The 20,274-nt window shown below is 38.7% G+C and overlaps 1 protein-coding gene across 1 annotated transcript in view; it reads right to left on the minus strand.

Moving 5' to 3' along the window:
* plxnb2b (plexin b2b) overlaps nucleotides 1-20,274 on the minus strand; it is a 121,268-nt gene that overhangs the window by 15,863 nt on the left and 85,131 nt on the right. Inside the window, exons 9-25 of the mRNA XM_079347077.1 lie at nucleotides 19,993-20,104; nucleotides 19,333-19,447; nucleotides 18,858-18,959; nucleotides 17,839-17,934; nucleotides 17,130-17,217; nucleotides 15,386-15,561; nucleotides 13,905-14,053; nucleotides 11,959-12,070; nucleotides 11,111-11,247; nucleotides 10,484-10,663; nucleotides 9,210-9,303; nucleotides 6,874-7,071; nucleotides 5,038-5,217; nucleotides 3,775-3,911; nucleotides 2,523-2,623; nucleotides 1,929-2,158; nucleotides 313-494 (exon numbers count right to left, since the gene is read on the minus strand). Coding sequence (XP_079203203.1) covers nucleotides 313-494; nucleotides 1,929-2,158; nucleotides 2,523-2,623; nucleotides 3,775-3,911; nucleotides 5,038-5,217; nucleotides 6,874-7,071; nucleotides 9,210-9,303; nucleotides 10,484-10,663; nucleotides 11,111-11,247; nucleotides 11,959-12,070; nucleotides 13,905-14,053; nucleotides 15,386-15,561; nucleotides 17,130-17,217; nucleotides 17,839-17,934; nucleotides 18,858-18,959; nucleotides 19,333-19,447; nucleotides 19,993-20,104 — 2,389 coding nt within the window. The remainder of the gene's footprint in view (nucleotides 1-312; nucleotides 495-1,928; nucleotides 2,159-2,522; nucleotides 2,624-3,774; nucleotides 3,912-5,037; nucleotides 5,218-6,873; nucleotides 7,072-9,209; nucleotides 9,304-10,483; nucleotides 10,664-11,110; nucleotides 11,248-11,958; nucleotides 12,071-13,904; nucleotides 14,054-15,385; nucleotides 15,562-17,129; nucleotides 17,218-17,838; nucleotides 17,935-18,857; nucleotides 18,960-19,332; nucleotides 19,448-19,992; nucleotides 20,105-20,274) is intronic.

Below are 20,274 nucleotides of genomic sequence, written 5' to 3' on the forward strand. Positions count from 1 at the left end.
GTAAATGGAACTCTGACTGTTTTGGCTTCATTTTTGGGAGCTGTTCTGCTGTCCATCTTTTTATAAATTCATGGTGGTAGAAAAGTCTTTTTTTGGTATAAACCTAAGAGGTTGATCAAACCAACAACCATATTTTACCCTTTAAAAAATACCCTACTGGTATGACTAAAAAAACATCCAAGTGATCCAGTACTCCAGGATATCTTGCAGAACAGAACTTCTCAGATACCAAATAAAGCATGGGTGTTTAGTGATTATGTCTGACTGCACAATTATCTACTGAACAGCAGCACTCAGCTGCTCCTTTCTCACCTGCGCAGCATGAGTTTAGGGTTCTTGCTGTGGACATATTCCTCCATCAGCTCCAGCAGCAGTGTTCTCATAATGTCGGTATAGTATTCAAGCTTCCCGTGCAAAGCCACCGTCAGCAGGGAGGCAAAGTACACCTTGGCCCTTGCGTTGAAGTCATGACTGCGCTCCAGGGTGCGGATGAACTATTAAAAAAAAACACATTGAAGAAAAGGCAGATAAAGAGCTACATAAACTATCCTGGCAAAGCTTTCACACACACAAGCAAATATCAGATGTTTCCCTTTTATGTAATCAAAAGCCTAATGCCAGTGAAAACAATAATTTTTTAAGTTAAATTCAATTCAGTCCAGTAAAATGCTTTGGCTTAATAAAGATACTAATTTGAGGAAGACGAATCATGCACACATGTAGTTAACACCTCAGAGGCTTCTCCTGTGCCAGCAAGATTGGATTATTAGGAATCTTCACACATTTCCTTCCACTGTTTTCTACTTCTCACTTCCAACACTGTACTTCAATAACTACAGGATAAAAAAACTCCTTACATCAGAAGAGGAGAGCATGAGCTCAGATTAAATATAAAGGACCTCTCAGTAGGCTATAATGACTGTGTCTTCAGATTTAGGGGAGAATGCATCATTTGTGTTTTGGAAAGTAAATCCCCATTAGTACTGTTGTTTTATTTATATTTACCTTACTTGCTGCAATACAAGTGGTTTGTTACTGTATATTCTTGTCTTTTTAGTCTGTCTTTTTAAATGATTACCTGTGAAGCCACAGCTTGATATAACCCTGTTAAAACACCGAGAGAGGCATGCCTCTTCACGATGATGAACAAGGCCAATAAAATGTGTTAGGAAACAACACAACAAATGTATTTTGGATTTCTGAGTTTAACTCCTGACGAGAGAGATTTTTTTTTTTGACAGTTCGTCTAGATAGAAATAAGACTGATCAACAAAATGTTTCAAGAAATCTTTGCCTATTACAGAAAAAAAAATCTCTATAGTCATGCTAAATGTGAGCTGGCAGTGCAGTGTTTTAAGCTACATGCTAACATCTTGATGTTTAGCCATGATGTGTGTGCAAGCTAACATATGGCGCCAAAGAAACAAGTTCTATAACCAGGAATTAAGATAGAATTTAGCCTAAAATAAGCTCTGGGGTTAACACAAGCACGAAGAGATGTTTACATTTTGTTGTATGTTATAAAAAAGTGACAACTTTAAAAAGGCTGTAAGCTAGCAAGTGTTGAAATGACAACAGTGCGGGTGTCTGGAACATTAAACATCATCTTCAAACATCCAGTTGGGGGTAATCATTGTCCTCAGCACATTTTATGGCATTCAACCCATTCCACTATTTAATTTCGAGGCAACCTGTCAGTGGAGTCAAAATGAATGATCAGGACACAGACAAGAATCGTCTACATCAAATAACGAACATGAGTGTCTGTATAAATTTGCTGGCAATCAGCTGTTGAGTTGCTTTGATATTTCCGACCGACATTTTAAGAGCCTTTATCCTCGTATGCCCACTTGTACATTGCTGTTTAAACAGTGTGGATGCAGACATTTGTGACCTTCATGAGTAATGTCCATGTTCAGTGTAATTACATTGATGAGGAAGGTCTTGGAGTTCAGGAGGTTGGAGAACTGGTTGAGCGCTTGATTCACTATTGGACGGCGAGCCTCGGGGATGTTAAGCTTTCCTGTGATCATCACGTCATTGGCACCGTCCTTAGAGGGCAGGAAGAAGACACGGTCTGTGTAGGTTTTGTAGTCCAGGAACGGGATTCTCCCCTCACTGAGTTCATTGGTGTGGTCCTCCATCTCGATCATCAAGTCTGCCAAATGGAAATGAAGAAAATAAAACCTCATTTGTATTTAATACGCAGATTTGTGTCATTTGTTTGCTGCTCGTCTGCTTCAATCATTAGACTGTGAGAAAGTGAAAGTGTGGCAGAGGAAAATTATTTCAGCTGTAAAAGATTGTTTTCTATTACTGCTGCTGGAAAACTGCTCCTCATAATAATGATGATAACGTGACGTTAAGCAGGAGAATTCATTCAATTCACTGCTGTGCAATACATCAAAGAAATGTAATCAGAGCTACGAAGCATGTCATTACTTTATAACTTCTTAGAAACATGGATCATTTGAGGGGCATACTGTTATTGCAGAGCTTCTGCACAGCTGCACTGTCTGTACCTGTGAATTCTTTCTTGCAGCGGTCTCGTACACTCTCCTCCAGATTCTCCAGCTGGTGTTTCACTTTCTCATATTCCCGCTCAGCCTGTTGACTTTTTCTCCTGAACAGATTCAGCAGAAACAAACACGACAGTGACGTTTGTAAAAGTGAAAATGAACACTTTGAACAGTATTGAGACTCCAGACATGATACAAAGACTACATGCTCTGGTTCAGGTCAGTTAACCTGCAGTGTTTTCTGTTTAACAAAAGCATCCTGTTGTTACTGGTCTTACTCAACTCCAGTGCAGTTGTTGTTCCTGATATGGGCTTTTTATAAATATTCAGCAGAACATTAGCACGTTGAACTTACAGATACCCATCTATGACTGATACATCAACTGGAAGAAAAACTTGTTTTATTTTTTTTATTGAGAACCTGAAGTGATGAATAATATTAACTTATGTGATAAATAAGCAGTGAAAATAAGAAGGACAGGCTGTAAGTGATCCATTAAAAAAAACCCTCTAACAACATAAACGCAGTGCTGTGTAAAGAGTTGTGTTTCAAATTTGGGAATTGAACCTTTATTGCTGCTGGTGTAAATAAACATTACCAAAAAAAAGAGGTTTTTAAAGTATTTATCACCAGTAAACAAATCCCGGAGTCCCAAGATGAATCTGATGGGTGTCAAGGTGTATGAAAAATAGGAAAGGCAAATTGTTTTTGTTACACAATGTTCTTTTTTACTTGTCTTTTGGGCATTGCTTCATTAAACCAAATCTTTGGTATGAGGTAACAAAACAGTTTGACCCTACTACAGTTTGTTCATTAGATGTCAGACTGGGAGACTTTACATCTGATTAGAGAACAAAACATAACATCATAAAAAAATTAAATAATAAAAAAAAAAAGAAAATCTAAATTGTTTGCCCAATTACTTTTTATATTAAATCCACAAATATTGAGGGACCTTAAGATGAAAAAGACAAAAAAAAAGATTATTTCTAAACTTAAAGGCTGACTAACCTAAAAGGTCAAGGGAACTTCAGGCAAAAAATATAGCTTTTTATTTATTCAGATCGGTGACATTTTATGATGAAGAGCACACAGAAATAGCCGATACTGCTATTAAACTATGAAATATAAAGATATAAATGGAGAAATGTGGCATTAAATTCAAGGACCGAAGAAGTTTGGGTAATAAAGCTTCGTACAACACTTTAAAACGAGGGCATCTGTGGCATTAAACCTAAATAACTCTTAACTTACCTGTAGCAGTAGACAGAGACGGCGATGATGAGCAGCATGGGCACAATGACAGCTGGGATGATGATGTAGAGCGGCAAATCATTCTTCTTCTCATACTGCACTGAGCCGATCAGCCACTCCCCTTTCCCAAACTTGATCTGTGAATAAACGCAGAGAAAGAACCTTATAATCATCATGAGTTCTTCTCTTAAGCCACATATTCATACTGACAGGAGTAAATGGTAAAGAGGAAACAGGGAGGGAGGAGGATCAACATAATAGCCCACAGTTCTTCCAAAGCGGCGTCAGGAGCTTTCAGAGTTTTTAAGGTGTGTGGGGGATTTATAGGTTGGTGTTCCCATATTAACTGTACAAAATGAATACATGTATAGAGTTAAATACTTCATAATCAATCTTTTTCTGTGGAGTTATTCTCTACTATTGATAGTCCAGCTGCGTCACTTTATCATGCAGCGCACAGACACAGAAGTAAAACAATAGCTTACACTGAGGAACTACCCAGAGGAGAGGTTACAGTACTCATCACAGTTGTGGCTCAGCTATTATTAAATGTAATTACACAGGCTGGTAGCAACATGAAAACTGTTGCACTGTAAAAAAACACGAGATCTCAAGATGTACAATAGTCACGCCTTTAGAGAGGCATAGTTCAGTTTTATGATTCAAGCACACTCTCCTTTTTAAGTGTGTATGTGTGTGTCCACTGTGTGGAATGTAAGTAAGTTTATTTATTCAAGTACTGCCCTTTAGAAAACAGTGAGAATCAACTTAAACACATTTCAGACGAGCATACTGCTCCTTTCACTGAACAGATATTGTAACAAATTGAGATCATTGGGTGAAAAGCCTTCAGCAGAAATGAAAGAAACTGATGCTTTTTTCTGACTTAACTCTACAGGAGTATGCACACAGACTGAAATATTAGTGGACCAACAAAAAAATCAATAACAAATTATAATAATTTGAATTTATTCAAAAAAAAATATTTGCAGCGGCTGGACAGAAACTATCAAACAATTCATTAGCGGGAGAAAAAAAATGTGTATTCATCTGTTACGAAGAAAATTTAAAAAGAGTAAAAACCCGTTTTTAACTTTACAATCAACAGGATGAAGTGCATCTTTTAAATGTATGTCTTAGGATATATCATCTTATGATTAAATATACATTATGATCTTTTTCTGCATCTCTTAAAATGTGTACTAGAGATTCAGAAGGCTTCCTTCAACCCTGTTTTATGTATTTGTCTTCATCTGAACTGACCATTAAGTCCAGCAGCTCGGGGCGAGTGTCTCTGCGATGGCGTCTGGAGCGAGCGCTGGGTGGGGTGGAAGGCGGGTCCAGAAATAGCTTGTCATCCTGAAGCGTGTTGACCAGACAGGAAACGTCCCCAACAAACGCTTGAGCCTCTTTGGCCGTCATAGCTTTGGAGAATCCCCGACCCTGAAACAGAAAATCCACTGTCATGCTCAAAGTCATCAAATGACATGGGAAATAATTTTTGCATTCATATACCATCAAGTTAAGCCATCACATGAGGAGTATGACAAACATAATTATAAGCTTTTTCATTAGTAAAGGATCGAATGTTTATGACTTCTCTTCAATGTTCACTTTTGAGTGCTGAAAGTAATTAAAGAGATTCAGAGTATATTCAATGTAAGCACATTCGTAAGTAATTTTCTATTTAAAAGACACTTTGGGCACAGTTCCAATTAATCTTTCAGTCCTGCCATTACTCTGTGCATTTCTACAGTACACGTCTGTATCCACAGACATGCTTTCAATTACTCTAATGCAGTCTGAAATATACGAAAGGTGGAGTGAGCCAACATCTAAGTAATTGTAAAGTAAATGGTAAATGGACTTGAGCTTGCATAGGGCTTTTCGAGTCTTCAATGTAAAGTGCTAGTATTAACCAGTCACATTTACACTGATGCAACATCAAGAGCTATTTGGGGTAAAGTGTCCTCCCAGAGACACATTGACATGTGGCTGCAGGAGCTGGGGATCAAACCCACAACCTTTTGTCTGAGAGCCAACTGACTCCACCACTGGGCCACAGTCACCCCATATCAACCTGGACCTCTTTTTGCAGATGACTTTCTTTACTTATTGACCTAAAACTTTTAGTATAAATAAACAAGAAAACTGATAAACTTAGAATAGTCTCTGTATGATTAAGGTTATTTTAATGAGTCTACAGTAATTGCTGATCTTTTGTATTCTTATGTGAAAATGATCTAATGTTGTTTGCATCACAAGAAACAAGGATATGAAGATGCCAGACATCAGACTTTTTTTGAAGATTTTATACATTGATGGGAAAATAGTAATTTTGGATTATTGCTTAGATCAATGCATAACTTGCCCAAACTACGACTCAATACACCAGTGAAAACAACATTTGAATAAACATGACATCATATTCTTACAAATACTTTTAAAAGAGGGTCATCTTTAAACTTAAATGTTCACCTGTTTTCTATATCTCTATCATCTTTCTCACATTAAAAAACAGATTACATGACTTTATGCTATGGACATTCAGTTATTAGTAAAAGTTGATAGCTTTAGGTTTTTAATTTTGTATGTTTTAATCAGACGTTTAATTATTTGACATATATCAACTTTCAATGAAAACATGTTCACCTGGCTTGGAGATAAAATGTGTAAATTTGATGTTAGATTTTCCAGTAATTCAAAGTAAACAAAAAAAAACAACAAAAAAACAATGTTGATTATCAGGAATATGTTTTCTTTTGCTGTTAATCATCTCGTGACATTTCAGATTTATCATGTGAAGAAAAAAAAACTTTGATAATTGCAACTATTATCCTCCATTTGTCTCAGTTCATTTGATTTCTAAAAATAATCACACCACTGAGCTGAATTATTGAATGTGCTGTCTGTTATCCATTTGCATAATTTCTACATGCAATCAAACTTAACCATAACTAAAGCAGCTAAAGAAGGAAAATATGTTGCAAATTCAGCATCTTTTCCATGTTTGTCACCAAGTCAGATAATAACAGTATTGTGCTTAATCCCTTCACATTAACTGCAGCATAATAAGAAGCCCGAGCAGCCAGTACTCACAGTAACGATGATGATGCTGCCCTCGGTGATAATTTTCTTGTCCACATTATTGAAGATGGGGTCAAGGTGGTAGTCGAAGGGCTTCAGCTCCTTCACCCAGTTGTCAAGCTGGATGTAGGTTTTAAAGGGCGGGTGCAGCGAGCTGTTCACTGTCGGAGATCGAAACTGGATGACTGTGTCATTCTTCTCATGAGCTTCCTAAATTTGTAGAAAAGAGTAAAATGTGTAAAAGTTATATGCTGACATATACTGTACAAAAAAAAGAAATGTGCACGAAAAAAAGATGCAGATGAAAACACAAGGAGCAGGTGTTTTCGATCAGGCAGTAAATTACTACATTGTTGTGTAAGTTAAGTGTGGTTTGGGGGTGGTGTGGACTGAGATAAAAGTCTAATTAGTGGGATGGGAAAAATAAAAAATATGAGTCTCTTTGAGGTAGTTCTATTGAAATCCCAAGATGCCTTTGTAGAATACCAGCATCTGATGAATCACAACTTGTACTGAGTCATTGCTCCTTTGGCATTGTTTTGTTTTTGGTTAACTGAACTGATGGTGATATTTCTGTCACTCCCTGATTGTTTAGATACAAGGCTGATAAAACTGTGCATGACAGCTTAGCTCGAGAGTCCTACGCGTAGTTTAAGATTTCCAAAAGACGAGGCAAAAGGCGGAAGCTACATCAGATAATGCTTTGAAAATTCAGCCAATCCAACTGTATGGCATGCATTGACATCTTTTTAACTTCTTTTCAAGTTGTCTTAATACATTTCTTTTAAAGACAAATCTGAAGCAGCTATGTGCACCTTTAATAGAGACAACATAGTTCATATTCGGTGCTATTGCATCAAGCAGCCTGTTAGCTTAACTTAGCTCAAAGCCAAGATAACACAGCCAACAGCGCAGTAGCTTAGCTCAAAGACAAAAAAACACATTGATTATTAGCTTAGACTGGAAATGGGCAACATTTAGCCTGGTTTTGTCAAAGGGTTAAGTAGTCCACCTCCAGCACTTAAAACAATCGTTTATAACCAGCTTTGGTGAATCTTTATTAAAAATTTGTAGTTTTAAAAATCCACATTTACATCTTGAGTTTAACTGCCTTAAAAACTCTTCACGAAATTACAATCTAGGACACAGAAATTGTACACAAAAATACTTGTTAGTTTACATATGATTCAGTGTTTATTTATTACAAATGTCATATTATTTGAATTGGCTTTTCTCATTTTTGAAAAATTCTTCCCTGTACAAAAATGAATTGGGAATTCTGTTTACTCAGGGAGCTAAACATTTAAATCTGTCAGTTTCTCCGTGTAACTTCACAAAATTCTGTATTGCCCTGGGGACAAATAAAGTTTTTTGAATTGAATTGAGAATGCAACACATTTTCATTTATTTTTGAGCACAGATTTACAACATTTCTTGGATAATTTTGATTTTTAAATGTCCAAGATATATGGAAACTGCACAAAAATTGCACAGCTTTGAGCAGCTAACCTGACCTAGCTACTATGTAAACAACATGTTTTCACTATAAGCTAGCAGCATTAATGACTTAGAAATATTCGGGTCCAGTTCAGTGGATAGACTTAAAAACCAAGAGAAGCTTATGAAGTTGACCAGCTAAAGCCTTTGAGATAACACTTCATCCGCAGATAGTTTATTGCAGCCAGAAGTCTTTTCAAATCTCTGCTGTCCCTGGGTAGTGGCGACCAGAGACTTGGCCAACAGTAAAGTGGTGAAGAGCGACATAGCCGCATAATCTTCTGCAACCTTAATGCCGGTATTAAATTTAGCCCTTTTAATGAAATGAACAAAATTGCTGCTGCTTAACACTGCGCAGTACACTGGAGGGCAGGCGGCAGCAGGCTGTGTACAACTCCTTCAAGTTTCCTGGCAGAGTCAGTGCTGCTTGAACAAGCTGGACAAGGAACATAGTGATTTTGTGAAACAGTGGTGCTGCTATCTGCATTCCTGCAGGTCTGAAGGATTTATGGTCTAAACAGTGAGATGGAGTCATAATGGCTTATGGCGGAGACTATGTGTGAGAGTGTGCGTGCGTGTATGTGAGCATGTTTCACAGAGTTTCAATGAATCAACACTGTAGTTGTGGGCTTATGCCAGGATGTGTTAAGATTGAAGGACTGTGCTGCTACTGTGAGGGGAGAAATGGATTGAAAAGTCGAGATTCTTGGAGACAAAGAAATGTCAGAAAGAGCTATTTAAACGCGGATATTGATAAGATCAAGGAAATTAAGACTCTCTAGTGTTGAATAATAACCAGTGGGTTGTTTGACAGAAGGAAAAAAAAAAAAGATAAATAAGGACACACACACCTCAAATGATGTCAAGTTGGCTTCTACGACCTTTAAGACAGCAGTCTGGATCAGGTCAAAGCTGGAACCGGTCACCACTATGTTCCTCCCTCCACTAAAAAAAGAAAAACAGGCTTAAATACACAACAGCCAACACGGTAAAACACATAAGTAAATATATCAACAGCCAAACAAAGATAAACCCCAAGGGAGAGTTACGGGAAGACATACACGCTTCTTAAATTGTGCCTGGGGTAATTTTCAGCGGAGATGAAAACAAATTAGTTTAGGCTGTCTGTTCTTTTAGTCTGTGTGCCTAATCACACGCATCCTGGTGCTTTCAATGGCACAGAAAAGCAAGATAATCATCTAATGCATCCATTTTCAGCGATCGTCAAGCAGTTCAATGCAACATCAAAGAGGATCATCTATAACCCCTTCAGCTGATCAGGAGTGGAAAAACTCCTGCATGTAAACACATTGAAACTCGGCAACTCTTGAAGGACAAATCATACTTTTGGAAATAAGGAGGCTTCTTGGTGTTCTTAAAAAAAGTTGTAGAGAGATAGAAGCTTGGAGGTCAGAGAAGAGGGGAGATGTTTTTCTGAGTGTTCAATTCTCCGTGGCAGTACTTTTCTGTTTGACCGAGTCAATGATGACAATTTGGTAGTTTTTCCTTTTTTACTTCTCCACTAAAAATGAAAACGTTTCTGTGGGAGATTCCAAGCTTCTGTCAACCTGTTGTTTTTTTTGTCAATTATGGTACCTAAAAGTTGCAAAGTTTTATTTTCTTAAAATCCAGGCTCCGACAAGATTGAACATCATGTGTTTGCACACATTTTATTGCAATAACAGACAATAAAGGGGGACTGTTTGCTGATAATCAGGTTCTATTTGATTTAGTATAGGGTGGTTATAGCATCTGCCTGATGGCAGCAACTTGCACCTTTGCACTGTGACTATACATTAGTCATGGCAATCAATTTAATGCATGATATTTCAGTCTAGATCAAAATTCTGAATCTGCAGACATTGAAATAGTTTTTTCTAAAAACTAAATCAGAATTCAGTTTGAATTTAAACTAAATGGTTCCCTTAGAACAAACTCAGCTGCTGTAGCAGAAAATGTTGTCCCAAATCTCTGCAGAGAAGAAATCAGACTGGTCTTAAAAAAGAAGATTACAGATTCCAAATGGCAAAATTTCACTTGAGCATCCTTTCTATATTAGGTGAACACAATATGACAAATCTTTAGGCTCAAGGCAAAGGTCACTACGCTACAGCTCGATACTGACCAGAAAAAGCTCCCTTTGGGTTGGTGGTCCAGCACGATGGGATTTTCCAAGTATTCAAAGGCATCTCTGATGGTTTTTGTGGTACTCTTGCCATACTTCACAGTGACGGCCAGACGTTCGGAGGGCGGCTTCTCCAGGTATTCTCCTGTCCTACAGGTGATATCCTCTCCGAAGTGCTCCCTGCCAACACAAGGACATATTTCAACGCTGGCTGGCTGGAGGAGTTTGGGGTCACACAGGGTCACTGTGCAATGGAAGCCAACATGGCAGCAGCCTGACAGCTTGTTAAATTCGGGCTTTGCTGCTCTATAGCTCGTTAGTTTTTTTTGTTACCACTGCCTAAAATGTCACCATCGGCTGGTTTTGACAGAACATCCGTGACCACAACAGCTGAAGCAAAATGTGAGCGAGCGAGAGAATAAAAAAAGCTGCATATGACACCTAAGTTAAGGTCAATTCCATTTTCACTGCAGGAATGTGGAAAAAAAAAATCAATTTGGGCTTCAAAGTGTGCATACTGTAGAATTTGCATAGAATACAATGTCTGAATAACAAGTAGCACTTATCAGCTGAATTGAAAAGAATTGGAGTTCTGTGTGAATGACAATTAAGAAAATAATTCCTTACACAGTGCAGTCCACAGTCCCCACAGTGACCTGGACGTCTTCTTTACTGCCAGTGTACAGAAAATGCCCTTTAATTGTAATGAGGGTGCCTCCAGCTCTAGGACCTCTGGAGGGTACCACTTCTTCGGGAATCGGGTCCTGGTGAGGAGATGTACGGGGTTGAAGAGGTGGAGGGGTTAACAAGATCCAGCATAAATATATACTCATCTTTCTCCAGCAACATTTACATGCACACCGGAGCTCCAACCCACACGCACACACATAGAATAGCAACACACACAAATACAGTCAAGTCATACACTCAAGACACTTTCCCTCACCCTCCTTGATCCCTCCTGCTCTATTAGACACACACACACACACACACACACCCATGCAAGCACCACATCTGCCTCAATTTGCTGAGCAAACAGTTAGGCGGAGCACTCCCCTGTGGGGGAGCTTTAGCAGAGCCGCAGATATGAAAAGCCAGTTAAATAGCTACGCTGGAGCCTGTTAGAGTATTAGAGAGAAAAGGGGGCCCACTGCATGGAATCTGGTTAGAGAGGAATGCATACACATTGTGGCTTTTTTGTAACGTACAGTGCATTACTATTGTAATATGACAGCATCGAGGTGCTTCATTTAGCAACACCTAGAGCGCTGGATTTGTACATTCACTGTAAATTACATGACCTTGGTATGATCTGATAAAAGGCTCTCTGCAGTAATGAAATAAAACACAAGAGAGGCCTTAAAAATAAGAAAACCAGCTGAACTCTTCTGATGTGTTTGCTTCAGGGATTAAGGATGCAACACTTTCATTCTTACGGTTTAGGTAAGGACAATTAAAGACAAAGAGAAACTTACCCTGTAGGTGAATTGTATGGTTGAGGTTCCTTTCTTCCCCCCCTCCACTGTCACCTCCACCTGGCCCCAGTTATTCGTCATGTCCCGAACAGGACCGATCACACACACCACGCTGGACAAGACAACAGAAAATAAATCTGTTGGAGGACTTTTATTTAAAACAAGTGATGCACAACAATGCTTCACTTCATTACCAATCTTCTGATAATAACATACTTTAATACACTGAACACAAGGTTCGTCTGAAGATTGCTTCATCAACAGAACCAAATCTCCAGATATCCACTGACACATAAGGACTCATATGTAATAAATGTCTTAAGAGATATACTCTGTAACCTCACGTTTAATTTAAACAGGTATTTGTGGAAACAAAATAAGCCTTTTTAACAATTGTACAAATCAAAACTCTTGTCTGTGTTATTTTGACTTTAAGTCTGGAGCTGCACTTTGAGTCCTGCAGGAGAAGATGGTAAATATATAGTAAGTAATTTATAAAATGTAAAGACAGTAACTAAGAAAAACAAACTCTCTTCTTTTGTTGAACACTTTGAAGTCAGCAGGCGGGCTAAATAAGATTTAAATAATGTTGTTGACTAAGCGGCTATAAACATTAAATGATTTCTAATGCCAGATTGCCTGTGTCTTGCTTCTTAGAAATTGGACCCTCTGGGAATTTCCCACATTGCATTCTGAATAGTGTGATAAACCAAACACGTCTGAGTCTGGCGCGATCCTCAGGGAATGTGTGTTGCTAATGAAAGAGGTCAGCATAAAATGGCAAGCCATGCTTGGTCTAACAGGTGGGCCGCGAGTAGACAATTAACAGCTACAGCAGTGTTGTGAAGGAATTTAATATCACATTGGAAAAGCCGACAGTTTAAAGTGAATGAGCTGAAACATGCAGTCGAGCATGCAGGACAACTAACAACAAGATGAAGACCACTGTACAGGCACGGTGCCGCCAAAAGTAGTTGATTTAAGAGTGGAAATCGTTCCATCTGGTCTCATAAATTCTGTTTAATGCCTCATCCTGCAGATGGCGGGGCAAGAATTTGTCATAAACGTTGATCAATCCTGCCAGGTGTCACCGGCTCTGGCTAGTGGCTGTCGGGCATCAATGTGGATGTCTTCTCTTTTAAAGAGCGTTTGTATGAAGTGAACACTTTTGAAACACAGCTGTGACTGAAGTAGATTCGTGGGGCATAAATTTTATTCTCACCAAAGCTCATTTGAGCACCTCTGGGATGAGGAGAAGTACTATCTGTGGTGAATGTGAGATACTTTTTGTGTGAATCTCTACGCAGACGTATTTAGTTCATGGTCCTCTGTCAATTATAAGATGTTTATGGGTTACAAGTGATTCAACAAGAAAGACTTCTTCGATATTTTTTCATCCAGTCCTCTCGGCCTCAAAAAAATTTAATATTTGAAAACAAATCTGAGAAGCAGAACTTTCTGAGCTCATTAAGTTCTCATAGCCTCAAACTGTATACATAGTAGTTGCAAGTAGCAGTACAAACAGCTCCCAAAGTAAAATGCTACTGGTTTTGCTGTTGTTTCTTGGCATAAGTAATCTGACAATACGTCCTTACTTCATTTGTGTAGGATTTGAATGCAGGACTGTGGTTTTGGTACTTCTGCACAGAAAAAAAGCACCAGCCTACTTCTACCACCTCTGCATTTGCCTTTTAAAGAGTGATTTTGTTTCCAGATCCACTGGCACCTGGAGACTTTCAGATCAATATGGTGGCATAATGAGCTAATTAAAATATAGACCCAGGTCACCTCGAGGAGTGAGGCAAAGCTCTACTTAGCTGATAAGGTTTATGAAAGAAACATTTTATGCAGTTTAACCGAAAGTAAATAACCAAAGAACTATTCGTGTTTGTGTGTGTTGCTTCTGATATATTTGCCAGAACAAAGTCGACAAGCATAAGTATTACCTTGTTGAGACAGCGTACTTCTCCTTCTGATGGGTACACGGCTCCCCGACCACTTTGATGCTTTTGATGTCTGATTCACGGATGCCGAGGTTTGAGCCCCGGATGGTGATTGAGATTCCTCCCCGCAGGGGGCCGTAACGAGGGATGATCTGGATAGCGGGCGATGCAGGGGAGGGGTTGGTGGTGGGTGTTTATAGGAAGAAAGGATTTGAAATGGATTTAGACAGATTAGTTGTGCAATAGGAACATACAAGAGATTTACACAGTCTGTGTAAGTCGGCTGAATAGTTGCAGTTTAAGTGTTAAATATTCAAAGCCTTGGTGGAGAATTACATCCATACTGTATGAGTCATGTGTGCATGACTGTTTGTGAAGGTAAAAGAAGCCAACCAGTGCCGGATTATTTATGATAATGCTAATAATACTAGAGGAAAATAAAACACTTTACAAACACAAAATAGCAGGATGTTCTATGAAAACACATATAAGATTGATGATGTTATATGGCTCAGATGTTTTCTCAACTGGAGGGGAGGGGGTCGAGGGTTCGATCCCCAGCACCTGCAGCAACGATGCGTCCTTGGGTAAGACGCTTAAATGTAATTAAAATGACTTAAATCGATCAAGACCGAGACTCTGAGGCCATAACTGGTTTAAAATAAAAGCTACTGTCAGCATACCGACATTGTTATAATCACAATGCTATCGTTCGGATGTTTGGAGGTTTGATGTTGACTGTGTGCAACATTTAGGTGTAGTGAGCAATGTAGTTTCCAGAATGTGGTCACAAAGCACTGAACATAATAACATTTAAATTACATAATAAAACATTAAACCAGGAATAATTGAAGCCAATATAATTCATTATAAGAACAAAAAAAATTTGAACTAAACGAAGGAAAAAGTCCATCCAGTCATTGTCAACAAATCACAAGATTCTCAACCTCATTAAGGCAAAAAAGAAAGACTCAGAGGATTATTGTATACAGTACAGTATATCTCTGTGGATCTTGAATGCGAGTGCAAATTTTAATGGAAATGTACTGGTCGGTTGATCCGATATTTGACCAAATGACGGCAAAGCATAAACAGATATTAGACAATAAAAGGTCCATAAAGCTTTTTGCTAACACGTCTACACAAATAGACTTCTGTGATATCTTCATTAGCTGTCGTATCAGTAAGGCTGTACTCTGTGTGGTCATAACCTCTGTCACATCGACATCCACACAAGTACTGATTGATTTTTGTCAATGACAATGAGGCACCGACAATTAAGTGAACAAAGAAAGTATTGATCAAACCCCAAATGGGACAGAGATCACCTCAACACGATCCCAAGGAGAAGTAGACTTCATAAAAAAAGAAAGACTCCAATCAATAATTCAATCAGTAAAGTCCCAACCGTTTGACTGCTAATCAAGAGTCTTGAATGAATGTTTTAGAGGAGGTCACGAAAAACACATGAGGACGTTACTTACATCGGTGATCTGAGGGTCAGGGCACTCGGTGTTTGAAGGATCCACGGACACTTGCTGGCACAACTTCTCGTACACACACGCCTTCTGCTTGGCGCACCACACACAGCGATACATTGGGTCGGCATTCTTACAGAGACTACAGTCCTCCCTCCCCACGGAGCAGTTATACAGAGTGACTGAAGGGGAAAATGAGGAGAGAAAAATCTGTTGTCACATCTCTAATTTAACACTTTTTTGTATGCTTAGAGTTGTCATTGCATCACTGTACAAGGTCTGTTAGGGGTCTTTCGGAGTTAGCATCATTTGCTGAATATGATAAAAGGTTGTAGGATGTGGCTGAAGATTACAAGTATGAAAATGCCATACAAAATCTTTTATAAAGCAGTTTTAGGCTACAGTAGTTAATCTGGACATTATTCTGACTAAATGTCCTCCACTGATCACTTGTGTGAGCATAGCCTGCGGCAAAAGTCTAACAGATTACAAAAAAATGTGTAGGTATGGAGTCAGAAACACAGAGAGAGATAGAGATAGAGAGAGAGAGAGAGAGAGAGAGAGAGAGAGAGAGAGAGAGAGAGAGAGAGAGAGAGAGAGAGAGAGAGAGAGAGAGAGAGAGAGAGACACACTGAGGTGTAAGAAAACAGTGAGAATACCATACATTCGTTGATCTCTTGAAATTAGTTAAGCAAGCGGTTTAGTTAGCCACTACTAGTGTAATCCATTCAAAGCGTGTGTGCAATTAAGAAGACAGGACGAAGGAGTTCCGGAATTAAAATAATTATGTCTGGGTCAGCTATATTAATTTTTTTATACTATCCATTGTGAGTACCACAATATTATGGAAGTACAATTTGGAGTTGCTGCATCTGTCTTTTAATAGGCAGATGCAAATGCTTTGTGGATCACTTTGCCCCGGGTTTGCCTTACAGGCAACACACAGTCTACCCTCAGGGCTGAAAAAATAAATCTTCCACTTTCTCTGCGTGTTGTGATCCAATCTGTGGCCTGTTTTTTTTTTTATATACAGTGAAGATGTTTTTTTCCAAAAACACACCGAAATCAATAAAAAGGAGTCAGTGACGCACAATGCTAAAAACATTTTAAGTGTATCTTATCAGATGAAGGAAAAACATTAATTGTGACTTGATTAATTAATAAAACAGATCTTTAAATATTCTTACCAATCCATCTTTACTTGTTTATTGAATATTTTTTAATCATTCAGCAGTTTTTCAGTTTGAGGTTTTTCCTGCATTGATAAAATAATCTTACGGTAAACTATTTTAATCCTGTTGATACTGCAATCACTAATTGATTTTTTTGATAATGTCATTGATGGAGTTTCAGATGTATTGACATACATACAATACATTGAGGGTACTCTTTATGTTAAATTGCAATGAACACTGTGGCTTAATTCTTTCAGCTCTGAAAACAATATATGATAAATAGCAGTTTGTAAACACTATGTCGTATTGTCATATACATGTATGTTGGAATTTGTTAGCCCTCCTAATTGGCATGACAAGGTAAATGTAAAACAGGCTATTTAATCACTTGTCCTGAATGACCCTGAGTCCTCCCTGTTATGTCAAACTATTTTTGATTCCACCGTTTATTTTCTAATTAATTTCCAATTGAAGATAAAAAGCAGCCTCTTCAGATCCACCACAGGCCCCCACTGGCGCTGTACACACTGGGCATTATAAATAAGATCTCCACATTAACATGTGAGACAGTGTACCATTCAGCGTGCTGTCCATCTTCTTTCCCGACTCCTTGTCCTTCAAGTAGAAGAGGACATTGGTCTCCGGTGACTTGTCGTAGGAAAACTAAGAAAATGGAATAAAATGAATTATTAATTCAGAGACCAGTGATTAATGACAGTTAAGCTCTTCGCTGCAAACAGTGTGGGCTGCCGCTCCCCGGCGCCAAGGGAGAAAAAAAAAGGAGGGGAATTTTTTTTTTTATCAAGTCTGGCAGATTTTCAGCTGAAGAAATCAACGTAGGAAAAGAACATAGCTGGAGGCTATGCACTGCTTGAGCTTTACCAATCACAGAATCCACAATGTAGAGCTGAAACTAAAATAAGTGAGGGGAGTCTGTCCATTAGAGGGAGCTAGAGAATATCAAAGAGACTGTGGAGGAGAGCTACAGGGTGAATTAAAGATGAAATCAGCTGTGCAAAGATGAAAGTTTGCATTTAGAGATTTTCAGAGCTGAAGAATGTGCAATCAAGTGGCCCTCTTCAATATGTTTCGCTTGGTTACAGGTTTTTTTTTTTTCTTTTGCACTTTGATAATCCACATATCAGATACAGTTCAAGGATCTGGGCTGAGAGGAGCGGAAATTGCTCACAATCTGTGAGGGAGCTAAGCAAAAGAACAATCAGCAGTACAGTTTTAACAGAGACTTGAATGAGTGTACAGCAACTGGAAAACAGTCATACTCACAATGAATCCGCTAAAGGTGTAGAAAAAACCTCCCTCAAATATAACTTCTTCTTCCACATTTTTCATCAGCTCAGTGCCAATTGTGAAAAGACGACCCTGAAGAAAAAAGGACAAATAAAAACAAGGAACATTATGTGTTAATTTATGTAGATCCTGTTTACAAAAAGCTTTTCTCTGATTCTCCTCTTTTCCCCCTGCTCTACAGAGCAAGAAATGTAAAAGACTATCTTGTTCTGCAGACTCTTTCAGCCCCCTCTGTTCTCAACCACAGAAGTTTGGATCGGATGACTGGCTTCTTTTTTCATTGTTTGTTGTAACTTGTGTAGCATGTAAGACAACAAGTGCATTCACAAGTCCTACATGGGCACCAGGCAGAGCCTCAGCTGCACATCTGTTGGCATAATTCACCTCCTCCGTTGCCCACAAGGGCTTCAATTTATACGCAAAACAAGCAGACCTGTGAAGACATGTTTCAGAACTAAAACAAGGGTTATGAAATTATCTTTTGGAATTCTAAACTTTCAACACTTTGAGTCTGTGTCATTAAATGGATTATGAAAAGGTGGGGACTTTTATAACTATCACTTTCACAAGAGTGTAAATTTCCATGCAAGAGCATCACATGCATCAATGCCTGATGTGTCAGTGTCTGTAACTTTTTAATCACAATGTTACCAGTCAGTTCAGATCAATGGAAGCGCTACGTTATTGCTGTGTAGACATCTGCACAAAGAGCTCAATACATCGATTATTTGTGTATGATTCTGCCTCTTTGAATTATGCAGTCTGTAATTTATGCAAATGGAAATCAAAAATTTTTTTTTTTGTTGCATTGTTTTTCATTTTACATATGCAAAAGATCGTTTTTGCATCTTCCGAATTCCCATTTGTGAGTTTGAGCATTTCTTCTATCAAATGGGTGTATTCATTTATTCCCTTGTAGGGACCCATGAGGCCTTTTTTAAAGAGCAGGCTTGTCTTTTAGAAATGCTTTACATTCTGTGTGTGTACTACTTTACCCGGTAGTGGTCCAAATTGATCCCCTCGAAGCTGATACGAGTCTTGTAGCCCACGGGGATCAGCAAAGGATCTTGATTCTCAAACTTAGGACACTTGGCTCCCTGAGAAGGCAATCAAAACCAATCAGATACACCAACTTTTAATAATTTACATTTTAAATAGTATGCCAGCGACTTAACGGACACCCTGATCTGCAGAGATAGATAAGTGTATCTCTGAAACATCTGCTGACTTGTAAATTGATATCCCCAATCCTAGAATATTTGTCATGCAAGATGGTGCCAGCTGATACCAGGATTTGAGTTTTGATTCGTTTTCAGGAGAAATTCTGATCTTGAGGGAGTTTATCTAATCTGGTGATTTAATGTGTCTTCTAAAACTTCTTCTGCACTTTTGCAACATTCATTGTACACTTAGTGTTACAAATAAAACAACTTGACGGATCTGATGTGTTAATCCTTGAAACAAACTAACCTGACGGTGGTTGATAATGTTGGGGCCCGACACGCTCTCCGTGTCCATGTCGCTGCAGGTGTGGTCTTGTGTATTCCACTGACAGCCCCACGAACTGGCCACACATGACATGCACCTGAAAACACACACGCAGAAATGCAGACACATAAACACCAAAGATAAGAAAAATGTGTTTACACTCATAATTAGGCAGCAACAGTGGCACACACACATAAATAGCAGAAAACAAAAAAGAAGCTTAAAACATGCAAACTCATCAAAGAGCGTCCCGCACAAAAATCCATGCTGCTGACAGCCAAATGGATCTTTGCAACTTCACATAAGCAAAGCTCGTTCATCACACACTCCGCGGCATAAAAGAAATGACGGAAAAAATAAGGAGGTGAGAAAAATGGGGAGATTGACTTTCATTTTTTTGATTAATGAATAGGAAACTGAGGCAATTTCCTCGGCTCGGTAATAAACGGAGGGAGAGAAAATGCAAGAGGTGCATTCAAAACCACCGTGCATCACAATTTACAAACAGAGCCTTGATCTCTCATCTGTTCATGCAGGGTGATACATTTACATCAACCTTGTCAGCCGATGCTGTGTTCAGTGTCACTGTGTATTTTTCGGTGAGTGACAGAGCAGAACTGATAGATTAAAAGTCTGACTCACGGTGTATTCTCAGATTTCCTCACTGTGGCGGCACAGTTATAGAACTTGAACTCCCGCGTTGCCAGCTGTACCGTCTCATTGACGAAAACCTTGACCGCAACCGCCACAAAGTCTGAGGACACAGTAGTGGAAGAGTTAACACGGGAAGCACTGGCTGTTAGGATAGCAATTTAACACACATAAGAACTGGAAAGATGTTTTGAGTTGTGAGTAATTCAGAATATTCAAGACTTCCACAGTCCATGATAAGATTTAATTTGTTCATTTATAGGAGACATGACC

Source organism: Symphodus melops, assembly GCF_947650265.1.
Source record: "Symphodus melops genome assembly, chromosome: 6".
NCBI classification, from domain to species: domain Eukaryota; kingdom Metazoa; phylum Chordata; class Actinopteri; order Labriformes; family Labridae; genus Symphodus; species Symphodus melops.